Genomic DNA, 13858 nt, shown 5'->3' on the forward strand with positions numbered 1-13858 from the left:
TAAGTGGGTGGCGCATAATCTCAACTCTTAACACTTTTGGTTTAAGATAGTAAAGATAATTCAAAGTCAAATTATTGCTCACATTAAAAAAATAATAAGGAATCCAATGTGATGCAACCAAGAAGAAACCGATATTATCAATAATTTGGCATATGCAGATGTAGAGATGCTAATGTGCTGAACCTGAAATATAAGAGAGTACTACAAATGCTAAGAAAGATAGCATTGAATTAGACTTTAGAGCTTCAGATCAATCCACACCATCCTATGTAGCTTTGTTCTCTCCCCGATATATTATTAGGTAGTTCGAAACTAGTACTATATTAAAAAAAATACAAAGAAAAATAACATTTAATTATAAAGAACCCAAACTATGTTTGAGGCTCACAATGGAGGCCCCTTTCCAGAAAGGAGCAACCCACGATGAACTTGGCCTTACACTGTTTAATTCCATCATGACCCAGAAACGATAATGTATATCGGTATATGTTGCAACCTGAATTTGTTCTTTTAAATTACCAGTTATTTTCTTTTGTTAGCTCAAATAATGATGAGATAAATATTTTCAAGGGAACTTTTTTTTTTTTTGGTGGAGATTCAGAGATCTAGTTTATTTGATTCAACAGTGAATTGTTGTAATTTAAGAATAACGATGAAAGGAAAATTTAAGAATAATGTTGCTTTAATACTTTTGATTTTTTTTCCACAATATTGTTTTCACAAATTTTTTATTTATTTGTCTAGGTCATATTTTATTTTATTGTGGAATGTATTATAAAAAGATTTATAAAACACCTTTCCACATTCAATCATAATTTATTGTTAATATGAATTTTAAAATAATTATTATAAAAATTATCAAACTTATTATATATTATAAATTATGATTAGATAATGATGTAAATTTTTTTATAATATATTCAATGTATAATCCTTCTTCTTTTATAACAATATATCTTCAAAATAATTTTACTCAAAATATGGAAAGGTCGTCGCGCCAATGAGTGTCGAATCTCCAACTTACCTTTTTTTCTCCCAAGTCTTCATCTTGGTCATGGACTCATCAATCATGCCATAGAATTAATTAAAAATAAGTGATTCAATGTAAAATAATAATCTAGTACTAGTTAATTTATATTTATTTACAATCTTAAAGTTATTTTTTTGAAATAAAAAGCAGCTGATTTTATGAGTTGTTGAAAATAGCTTGTGATTTTAATTAAATTTTAGATTTTCTTTCAATTTCTGATTATTTTAAAATTTTGAAATAAATGCATGAAAAAACTTTTAAAATGATTATTTTTTTTAAATAGAAGTAATTCTTTAACGTAAAAAGACGTAATTAACCAGAGGAAGAAAAAAAAAACTACATTCACGTATTTCACTTATTTTTGTTATTTGAACTTTATAACATTTTTCTTGAAGAGGTGTTTCACCAAAATAAATAAATAAATATATATATATATATATATATATATATATATATATATATATATATATATATCTTAAGTCTTTAAGTTATGTTACTTGTTATAGTCTCAAACTAAAACCCATGTGATATTATTAATCATCGATGTTGTTATCACAATCTTATCATAATCCAAACAGCTAGCTATGTATCCATCCTTCTCAGTTCTCCCTGTCACCAAGCTTTTTACTTTTTAGTCATTTAAAGTTTCTTCCCTAATAGAGTCGTCCAGGTGTTGGTTTTGGTTTTCATCAAATTCATGACTGAACTCAATTAAATTTTGTTTGTTTCGGTTTGATTTTCATAATTTTTTAAAACTCAATTCAACTTATTTATGGACGATTTGATTTGGTTTGAGTCAATTGGTTATTCACTTAAATTTAATTTTTTCTTTTCTTATAATTATTATTTTATATCATGATTCATCTAAATTTTTTAATATAATTAATATAATATTATCAAATGTTTGAAAGTATTAAAATTGATTTATTTAATACCGTCAACATAATATTCTAAAATAGACTAATACAAACTTAAACAAAATATTCTTCAATGAGATTTATTATAATAATTTGAATTACAACTATTTCCTACAAACTAATTTCTTGTAATAAGTTTTACTACAACTGGATTTGTTACAACTAGATCTACTGAAACAACGAACAACATATGATCTATTAATATTATAAACATGATAGAAGAAATAAATATATAAAAAAGGTTAAACAAATAACTATATACCTAAAAATAACATCTTAAGAAATTCTAACACTATTAGTCCTAATAACATCTGTTGTTCTAACACTTAGAGTCTTAATATTAGTATTATTTAAAATCAAATCAAACAACTCTAAAAATTTTGATGTTCAATTATTATTGAATTTATAAATCTAAACCTGTGACTCAACCCGTATATGAATAGTTTTGATTAGTTAAATTCAATTTTTATCCAAATACATAAATTACCTAACTCAATCTTTTTGGATTAATTTAAGTCAATTCAAATTTATAATTGACCTCGTACGCGTGAACATCCCTTGTTTAAAGTTCATATCATGTTGCATTAATTTTTGTGTGTGAAAATCATATTGCATTAGTCGTCTTCTACATTTTAGATATGCTTTAGATCAATTTTTTCATAAAAGATACAATTTTTCCATAAACTAAAATCAATTTATACATCTTAAATTTTTCAAAAATTAAATGAAAACTTTTCATAAATGTTAATATAAACTAATTTAATTTATATAAAAAAATTCATTTCTAAACAAAACTTTAGTTCTTTTTACTTTTTTTTTTTTCAACAGCCATCGTCCATCGATTTTGGTCCATTCAACTTCTATTATCAATTATCTCGTTACAAAAATATTTGTATATTTTTCAAACTGTTAAGAGTACGTTCCACTTTTCATCTTTAGATATTTAGCAAAGAAAACAAAAAAAAGCTTCCTGGTGACGTGGAAAGCGATAACGTGCTGTATTTTGAAAATTATAAAGTCTGCCATGGGATATGATTAGGGAAATAAAGATTTTTAATTAAAAAAGAAAATATAAAGCAATAATAATCAATTTCCTTATCATTTATTGTCCCATCCTATAATAATAGTTATGTAAGAAAAACATTATCATAAAATAATTATTATTTTAGTTTTTAATATAATATTAATTTTTTACTTCATAATATTAATAATATAAGATTAAAAAGAAAAGTTGAATTAATGATAAGATTAATTTTATAAAAAATTTATTTTCTTTTATTTATTGATTGATGTTTATGTGTAAAATAATTTAGGAGGATAATTATATTAGTAGGACGGAGGAAATATTGATTAAAAAGTATATTATTCTATTAACCAATAAAGTTACGTAAAAAAATATAAGAGAAAAAATGACATTATAATAAAAATAAAATAGGTAAATTAAGTATCTTAAAATATCACTTCAAAAATAGTATCTTAAAATATAGTACAGATATCTTTGTTGTTAATACTAAATATTCTTTTATTTTATAAAATTAAATTAAAGAAATGATATTTTAAAACTGAAGAGGTGATTGTAGAATTTTTTTAAAAAATACACTAATCTCTTTGAAAGCTTAACTTAACTAGTATATTAGCATGTGTATTGCACATTATAAATATTTATTTTATATAACAAAAATTTATAGTTTATAATAAATAAATATTTTTAAATATATAAAATATATTGTAATTAAAATTTGTGATAAATAAATATTTTTAACATATAAAGTATATTTAAAAATTATAATAAATAACTTATGTTGTGATATATTATTATTTTTAATTTTTGATATTTTAAAAAATTCTAATTAAAATTAAATATGTTGAAAATGATAGATGGAAAGAGATAAAAAAAAAGTTAGGTTAAACCATTTAATTGATATTATAATTATAAGAAGAAATTCATATCAAATACATGTTAACAACATATTTAAATTTTAGAGATAATATATAAGAGAGAGTTTAATAATGTGCACACATTTATTTTTTAATATAAATACCTTAAAAAATAATTAAATATTATCTTAAAATAGTTAATGGTGTAACTTGTTAACATATTTATACTTAAAAAAAAATAAGTATGTATACACTAATAAATCCTACAAATATTTGTTAACGTGAACACATTTTTATTTAATACCAGGTATATTCTCATGACCTTTGAAAATCATTTTGGACTGTTAACGAGTGAAATAATCAATTTTCCTGAGCATTATAAATTAAAGTATGAAAATTCAAAAGAATTAGAATGATTGAGTGATGAACAACGAGATCTATTTAATGTGATAACGATTATCATTGATAACTCAAGGATGTTGAAGGTTCGATCACATCCTTCACGAGTTTTATTTGGCATTGAAGTCCTTTGGTTTGGAAGCACAAGATGGATGGACAGGAATGAAGAGAAAACACACAGAAAGTTGACCATGTGAATTTAACAACAGCAATGACGATGCAATCAGAGAGAAAAATCGTGGACTGTTCTTTGACACAGTCCATTACTTCTACCAAAGTTGTACAACGCTGGCTTAAGCCACGATTGAGTCCATTCTAATTTCTAACGTATCATGCAAACAACAAAAAATGTGAAAGTGATGCAGCAAAGAGGCCCAATGCCACCAAAACTATTCAAATGTCACAATCGTCCTATTAATGTGCTACGGCAACCAGCTCAACCCCATTTTATACTAACATCTATGAAATCAAGGAAACCTTCCCATCCAAATCCTCTACTGCCTCCAATGCCACCAATTTGTGATTTCAATTTTCATCCAGATGGCACTCTAACTAATGCTACCAGTGTACATTACATGTCCTGAATCACATAGTATTATGTACGATAAATAAATTTACTGAATTAATTTTGATAATAATTATTTTAAAAGTTATACTAAAAATAATTTTTTCAAATTAACCGTGTCAAAATATTTCAAAATAAATTTTATTCTTCATCTTCTGCTACCCATGAAACATCTTTTCTCATTTGTCTAAGGTTGTTCCAAAGAACAGTATTTTTTTTTGGACTTTAAAATTTCATGATAGAATTTTGATAGTTAGAGATAACAATTAGTTTTGCATGAGCAGATAAGATCTTTTTTCATTTTGGCAAGTACATGAATTTTAGATTCCTTTATTTTGTTGAGCAATCAACATCTAGGGAGTGTGAAATGGTCCTATATTTCACCACCCTTCACAATCTGGACCATTATTGCTGCTCGTGATACTAAACTTGTTATAAACAAGGCTGCAATTATGATGCGGAGATTGTAGACTCAGTCTCAAGTTTTATTGTTTAGTATAAAAATTCATACAAAGATTGAATTAAGAATCATTGGAGTTGTTTGTTAAAATAATACATATCAATAATACCAAGGTTTTTGCACTTCACTAATTTTATTTTATTTTTCTATTTGTAAGAGAGAAACAATGTTTTTATTATTTCACAAAAATCAGTTGATGTAATATAGACATGTTACACTCTGTAAAGTGCGGATGCTAGTGTAGGGAAAATAGGAAGAAACAGGCCGTGCAAAATAGGCAAGTCAATCAAGGCAGTTGCTCCCAATTTTTTTTTCCATTTATGTTTATTATAACGCTGTTGAGATCTTAGGCCACAAATATTTGTACTCACTATTTATTCCCACTCATTAAAAAAAAAATATTTGTTCTCATTATTCCTATATCACACTTAAGAATTTATGGTTATTATGGATATTGATGACTGTGTCTGTATTAACAATATATTAGTAACTTCTACGAAAACTAATTTAAGGACGAACTCATTTTAAATATTTTACTAATTACTTCTTTCATATCAAAATAAAAATTATATTTGAAAAAAAAGTCTCAAATTAAATAGGTCAAATAGTCTATTTGATCATTTATCTTTCAAAAAAATTTAATTTATTTTTTATCTTAATTTTGATTCATTTTAATCTTTTATATTTTAAAAAATTTAATTTGATCATTTATTTCATTGTTAATTCATTATATATATATATATATATATATATATATATATATATATGAAGAATGATTAAATTGTATTGGTGTAATATTATTACACTATTTTATAACTTTCAATTAAATAATATTTTTTTAAAACTTATTTTTAGATTAAAAGTTCTTTTCACATGAATCACATATATAAAATTTCAGATTAATTTAAAAGTATTTTATTACTTTATTCTTATAGATTAAAATCAATGTAATATAAACCTTTTATAGTATATTAAAATAAATTATTTAATTATCTTTTTGTTATTGTTCAATTTACATAAAATTTTACAATTCAATCATTTTGATTATATAATTTTAACAAAACTTAATACACACGTGCAAAATAATGACTAACAACAACTAGACAACAGGAAATGTAATTTCAACTAACTTCACACTACAACTACCTAAGAAAACACTACCTATATCATTGCTGCTCAAAAAATATTGTTAAGAAACGGAAATATGAAAGTAATTCTCCTCAATAAAGAAAAAGAAATAGGAAAGTAATTACACATTGAGCTAAATTATTGAAACAATCAATCAATATATATAAAATGTACCAAAAGAATTGAATATGTAAAAATCAAATTTCTATGAATTAAAAATTTAAGTGCATTTTGGTTTCATGTTATAAAATTAATTATAATTCTAGAATTTATTTTAGGAAAATTTTTATATGTTGGTAAAAAATTTAGAATTAATTATAAATTTAAAATTAATTGTGTTGAACTTTTAGTAGTTATATATTAGATCTAAAATCTTATATTAAATAATACTTTTGACTTGATTTTATATTAAAAATATTTAAACATAAATCATATTACTTTAAAATTAATTTTATTAACACTAATTAAAAAACGCACTAATTTTATTGAAGAATTAAGACGCTAATTTGCTCTGCAGTTGCTGTGACGTAGATACTCGCGCGACACGCTGAACTCTAACTCGAACACAGCCTTTGCCAAATGGTAATTTCCACTCATACAAAACTGTACTGCCGCTCCTTCAATTTATGACCACAACAAGCCAATTTCACTCACTGCCCCAGCCACTACAAACCTACATTCTCCCAACTAATTTCCGGTTCTATTTCAAATGTAATGCATAAAAAAACAATTGCAAAACACACGAGCATAATATATATATAAAGAAATAAATATTTAATGCCACCTATTAATAAAAAAGGCAACATTTGAATAAAATTCCATAAATAATTTTTGACACTATTCACTTATTAAAATTGAAATTTCACTTTGATAAACAAAAGTTAGACACAATTTCATAAATACTGCTTATGAAAAAAATAATTTCATAAATACTTTTAGTACTATTATCGTATCAAAATTAAAATTTCACCTCAATAATTTGAGAAATCAAAATCAAAATTTTGTTTTGTTTTGGTTTGGGTAATTAGAAATAGAAATTTAATTCAATAATATAAATAATAATAATTTTCATTAAATATCAATATAGATTATTTAAATAAAACTCCAACTTTTATTAGAGAATAAGATAAAATAATGTATTTAAATTTTGTGTTTAGTCAATTTGTAACATGCTCGTTTTTTTTTTTTTTTTGTAACACAACATGCTTGTTTTCTATAACTCGTGAAGTGTCAAATTTTGATTATGATTATAACAAACTTATAATCAGCAATAAAAGTGGTCTCAATAAGCCGCCCAAAATAAAAATAACGTAGGACTCAATAATTTCCACTTGCGTATATATGACTATATGTATCATAATTTTCTTTGGCAGTTTAGATAAATGCCGAAGGCCATTATTTTACTTCAACGTGTCTTTTGACTCTCTTTTTTATTTAATTTCCAGAAGAAAAATAAAATTCCCCCCTCTCTTGCAATAGCTGCTAGCTAGAAGCGGTGGTGAATGAGAAGTCCCACCAATCTTTACTTTGCTTCTCATGAAAAAAGGAAAAAGTTAAACCGAATATTCTCTTATGAAAACTTTACATCTACTATCTCCGATTATTGCCATGAACACATAGAGTCCAAAATTTACAGCATCTCAAAAAGGATTTTCAGACGGTAGAAAACCCTTCAAAAAATACCTTCAGCAAAATTACTGTTAAAAAAAAGAAAAGAAATCTAGCCTAATACCCTACACGGGGAGGAAAAAATTAAAAAAAAAACCCTAGTATTAAAAAAAGGAGGGAAAGTAAAAAGGAAAAGAAAAAACAGAAAAAGAAACCCACGTCCAGCTCTGTAAAAAGTGGTCGCGAGAAAGGGGTAAAACCGTAAAAGTGGGAGTTCAGAAAACGAAACGGCTTCGCATCAGTGAAGAGAGAACCAAGAGATGAGTTGCTGGCCGAGGCGGCGCTCTGTGACGGCCACGCGCTCGTCGGAGAAGAGCGGTGAGCGGCAGAGTGGGCAGTTAAACTTGTAGTGGTGGAGCCAGCCGTCGAAGCAGCGGCGGTGGAAGACGTGGCGGCAGGGGAGCATGCGGACCTGGTCGCCGTCCTCGAAGGTGGCCTGGCACACGACGCAGGGGTGGTGGTCGTGGCCGCCGGCGCCGGCGTGGTGGTGGTGGAAGAATTGGCTGCTGAGAGTTAGCTGATCGGAGAGCATGATGAGTCCGGCGAGGCCGGATCCGACGGCGGCGAGGAAGCGCTCGTCGACGATCTGGTCGGAGTGAAATCGGCACAGACCAAGGGTTTGCAAAAGCGCGAAAAGCATGGAGCGGAGGTAGTTGACGCAGGTCGCTATCTGCGCCAAGACCAGCAGCGGAATCGAACCCGACGACACGTCGTTTAATTGGTTTTGCAAACCCATGATTCTAAGTCTGCGATGAAGAATTGAAGAACACTAACGAATAGAGAGTAGTGAGGGAGAGAAGAATTGAAGAGCTAGCGGTGTTATGTATCGTGTCGTGTCGTATTTGTGTGGATTGCGAGAGAAGGAGAGGTTCCACCACTGTTATAAAAAGCCTCTCTGATGTGATGTGGGGGACTACACTTAGATAATAATTATTATATTTAATTCTTTAATTTTCAAATTAGTTATTGAATATGAATTCTGTGGTTTTATTGTAAATTAGTAACACAAGGTTTCCCTATTAAAATCTCTCTCTGGCTCTCTGGCTTTGTTTGAGGATTAGGTGTCCCAAAGGTCTTCTTCGTGTGACGGACAATAAGAGCCCTTTCTCAAGGGCCGTGTCCGTGTGTTACGGGTTCCCATTCTTTATTTTTTTTATTTTTTAATTTTGGGTTAAATTATTTATTTGATTTTTATAGTTTTATTATTCTTATTTTTTTATAATTTAAAATTAGTTTTTTAGTTTATATATTTTATATTTTAATTTTTTTTTAGTCTCTATAATTTTAAAAGTGATTTTTTTAATTCTTATAATTTATATTTTAATCCCTTTAGTTTAAAAGTGATCTTTTTAGTCTATATACTTTATATTTTAATTCTATTTTAGTCACTATCATCAAAATATAAGTAATATTATCAATTATAATTAATTACAAAAATATTAGCAAGTAATTTGTAACTGATTTATTGTAAGATAATTTGTAATATAAAAAATAATTGATAATTTATAACTAATTTTTAACTAATTATTTTTATATTTTTTGTAGTAAAGATTAAAATATAAATTTGGACTAAAAATATCACTTTCAAATTATAGGGACTAAAACAGAATTAAAATACAAATTATAAAGACTAAAAAAATACTTTTAAACTACATGAATTAAAAAAGAATTAAAATGTAAACTATAAAGACTAAAAAAATCACTTTCAAACTATAAAAATTAAAAAAGTAACAATCATGAAAATATAAGGACCAAATAAATAATTTAATCTTAATTTTAATATTCATAGTTACATTTTTCGGGGGAAAAATAAATAAAATGCATCCCTTATTGAATAAGATATATATATATATTTGGACAGCGAGTGCATTTTGTAAGGCATTCGGGTAATTTTGATAAATTTATTTGATTAGCTTATTAGCTACTTTGTGATCGTAATTGGGTGTATTTGTTGATGGGATATTACTTTGCCACGGGTATGACATGAATGGGTAACTAACTGATGATACACATGACTTGTTCAATTTGATATTTGGACCTACAATATTTTTCTTGGTTTACCAATATATGGTCGAGTCAATGAAAGGTGATGATATAAAAGGGAGTAAATTTACAGCAAATGGGCATGTGATATCTTTATCTCATACATTGAACTGGGTTATGCTTTCAAAACGTGGAATCTGGACAGGATTTTTGAGCTATAAAATACCTTTTTTTTTATTTCCACATTTTTAAGTGTATGCATTTAAGTTTAATCAAACTTCGTAAGCAAAAGTATGTAGCAAAAAAAGAAAATGAATTATTTATAATAACACGTTTCTTACAACGATTAGCCGTGTTCTTTCGGTTATTCTTGTCCAAGTTTTATGAATTTCAGTCAAATAAGTAAATCAGTGCTGGATAGAATCTTTGTTTTCCATTTTATCCTCAAGCAAATAGTTTATTCTTTTACATCGATTACTTTAAGATTGTGTGTCCCCATCTTTTATAGTTAGATGCCATTTTTTTAGTTGTAAAGCATTGTGCTCTTCTTATTTTTCAACTTTTTTCCTCTTAGCCTAACGTGAACTCACATATCTCATTTGTTTCAGTACTAAACTCATGATTTCATAATTTGCCGTCTCAATAAGTTCTTTGGATTAATTTCACTCGTAAAAATATAATATAATATAATATAATGTGTTCTTTCTGCATTTTCATCTTGATTCTAATTAAAGTGCATGTTACGTGGTGCATTTGATAAATTTATTTTCTGTTGTAATAAAACTTAAAGTAAAATTATAATTATTCATTGAAGTTGAAAATGATATGCTATTGATAGAGTATTGAATTGGTTAATAATTGAAATTTAATTTTTTTTTAGTTATAGAAAAAAGAAAATGGTTTGATAGTATGATCAGTACACTATTCTTCAGTCGTGTAGTCAGTTTTTACTCTTTAATGGATTTAATTTAATATGATCAGTACACTACTTGTGCTCCATTTCAGTGATCAATAAATCCTTAGCCTTTTCAAAAAAAAATGAAAAGAAAACTATAATATAAATATCTTGACTTCAAATATTATTAGAATTGTAGTGTGTTGTCAAAGTGGGGGATTTTTCATCTAAAAAAGGGGGGGTAATAATCATATCCTGTTGTACGTTTCTTTTCCCAACAAATGGATAATTCTCCTTCTGTATTGAAAAAGAAAGAAAAGGTATGCTATATACGAGATATTGATATTCATGTATGTCCTATATTTCATTATTTTCTATGTTGTAGGAAAAAGTATTACTTTTTATATTTTATTTTTTGGTGATACTAGTTTTCTTTGCATTGTTCAAGCTGGAAAGGATAAAAAGATATCCTTCCATTTTATTTTAAAAAAACGGGCATCCTTGTAACTGCCGCCAGGGACTTACAACTTTTAATTAATTATGGAATTCACATATTCGAACACTTCAGGAAGGTGCAAAATAAAATAAAAAAATAGAAAGAAAACACGAAGTAACTAAAGTCCAGACATACAACTTTGCCCCCACACTATCTTCTGCACCTTTCTCTCTTTTATTTATTTATTTATATTTTTATATTTTTTTGGAAGATTGATACAAAATGTTCATAAAATTGGATCCTTGTGCTCCTTTCTCTCTTTTATTTATTTGTTTATATTTACTTTCTAATTGTGTTTTCCCTTTTGTTTTGTATTCTTCTCTTAGAAAAAGGAAAACACGGTGCAGCCCCTTTGTCTTTAAAAGGAGTCCCACCGCTAAAGAGTATATTTTAATATTCAATTAATTGATTGATATATAACAATTAGACTACATATTATTTAATGTTTCTTAATACAATTAAAATTTTATGATTGAAAATACATATAGTATATTATTTCAGTATTTCCACGTTTGGAATAATTTTTTTCCTCAAAAATTACAAATACAACGAATACGTGCACAAAGAGTATATGAAGTAGGAAGATTTTTATCTACGACCATTTTTTCCTTCTTTAACAAGATTCTGGCTACGAATTTATTGGAGAAAAAAGGGAATTCATTTTCCACAAAGGCACTGCATCTAGGTTGTGAGTTCATTCCTATCCATAGCTAATAAAAATTTGTTTACTAGAGGAGAGATATAAAATTTGTTTGATGTGAATGGAGCAAAAAAAAGATCTCGTGAATTTGAATTCTTTCATTAATAAAAATCAATCAATTAATAACTAATATTTATGAATAAAATATAATTTATTCTGCCATATAGTGGGTGATAATGAAGTCTGCAATGCATATAAGGCCACCCACACTTACACAACAAATAGAGATATGGAGATGCTTGGAATCTTCCCCTCCTCCTCGGACCCCTTTTTATTTATCATTCATTCATAGTTGATGGATATGCACAAATCATCAACTATGTCGGTGCATGGAAAAACTAGTTTGAAGGGGATGATTCATTCCTCTTCCATAAATTATTAATCACTTCTAAATGAAAAGTTCAAAAGTATATATCAACTATCGAAATAGTTAGTTTGTAAAGAATGATCGTCAAGAATGGTGTGTGTATATATATTCATTCGTGCGAATTAATAATTGTTGGGACTTGGGAATGTTAAAAATGTGTTTGGTATGTTTAAAAGATTTTAAAAGGTGCTATTATAGTTTTTTAAAAAATAACCTTCATAAAAACTCGTAGTTTTAAACCCATCTTATACAAATGTTTTATTTGAAAATTAATATAGTAAAAAAAAACCTTCATAAAATTTTTTATTCCTTTAAAATCAATCCAAGTGATTGTAATATTACTCAGAGAATAAAATATTTTAGTCAAACAATATAAGATAATGTGCAACTTATTTTTTTTAATGCAAACTGTGGTTGCTTGTAAACAATCAAGCTATAGATCACAAGGACTCTAATATAATATTAAAATTTAATTATTCCAAAGATTCCGATATAATATTAAAAATTAATTACTCTAAAACCTCAAATTATACGATGGAATTTAATATAATTTAAATATTAACAAATATTAAAGTGAGATCTGTATCTTAGAAAATATTAACTGTGGAAAAGTTAATAATGTTGCCTTGGATGATAAAAGTATATTTTTTCATTTAAAAATAACCTTCATTTCTTTAACATGTGCTATTAAAAAAAACGTAATTAGTTTTAGTTGTACATCGTTGATTTTTGTTGAGATTTCAAATTCAAATATCATGTGTATTATTATTAAACTAAACTATTACAACTAATAAGAAACTAGTACTTATATGATAAAAGCATTATTAAAAGAAATAATCCTATCATATTGTATATACTGTCAATTTGAGTAGAATTATATATATACTTCCTCCGAACTGAAACATGAAAAAAAAATAATGAGAATTGAACTAAAATATAAATAAATTTTAATTAATTTTCTCATATTTAATGATGATAATATCTTCAAAATATTTTTCATTTAATTCAAATTTTATTTTCAACAACCTTCTTTTTTTGTTATATTCAATTAATATGAATGGTACTTTAAAAAATAAATTAACTTTTTTTATTAAGATTTTTTTTCTTATATTTTAGTTAGGAGGAAAATTTTTTTCTCTAAAACATGACTTTTCATAATATTTTATTCTATGTAATTTTGTTATTTAATAAATTCACACTTCCCATCAATATATATATATATATATATATATATATATATATAATAGAAATACAAAATAAACCTTTCTTATAAGTAAAAATTAAATTATTTTATTTTTTCCTTTTATAAATATTTTTCACCAATTTGTGATATGTTTGTCTCCCTTGCGTATATAACAATTAATTAATTTAT

At 26.3% G+C, this 13858-nt stretch overlaps 1 protein-coding gene across 1 annotated transcript; it reads right to left on the reverse strand.

The window, feature by feature from the left end:
- Positions 1 to 7942: 7942 nt before the first annotated feature.
- LOC114401758 (E3 ubiquitin-protein ligase RHA2A-like) lies at positions 7943 to 8916 on the reverse strand. Its single transcript, XM_028364335.1, has one exon. It carries the CDS (start codon positions 8779 to 8781, stop codon positions 8284 to 8286), a length of 498 nt encoding a protein of 165 aa, XP_028220136.1. The 5' UTR covers positions 8782 to 8916; the 3' UTR covers positions 7943 to 8283.
- Positions 8917 to 13858: the final 4942 nt, after the last annotated feature.

The sequence above is a fragment of the Glycine soja genome, chromosome 20, assembly GCF_004193775.1.
Source record: "Glycine soja cultivar W05 chromosome 20, ASM419377v2, whole genome shotgun sequence".
NCBI classification, from domain to species: Eukaryota; Viridiplantae; Streptophyta; class Magnoliopsida; order Fabales; family Fabaceae; genus Glycine; species Glycine soja.

Bases quoted from the DNA above. Each gene is read 5' to 3' on its own strand.
- LOC114401758 (XM_028364335.1), bottom strand. From the start codon at position 8,781: ATGGGTTTGCAAAACCAATTAAACGACGTGTCGTCGGGTTCGATTCCG.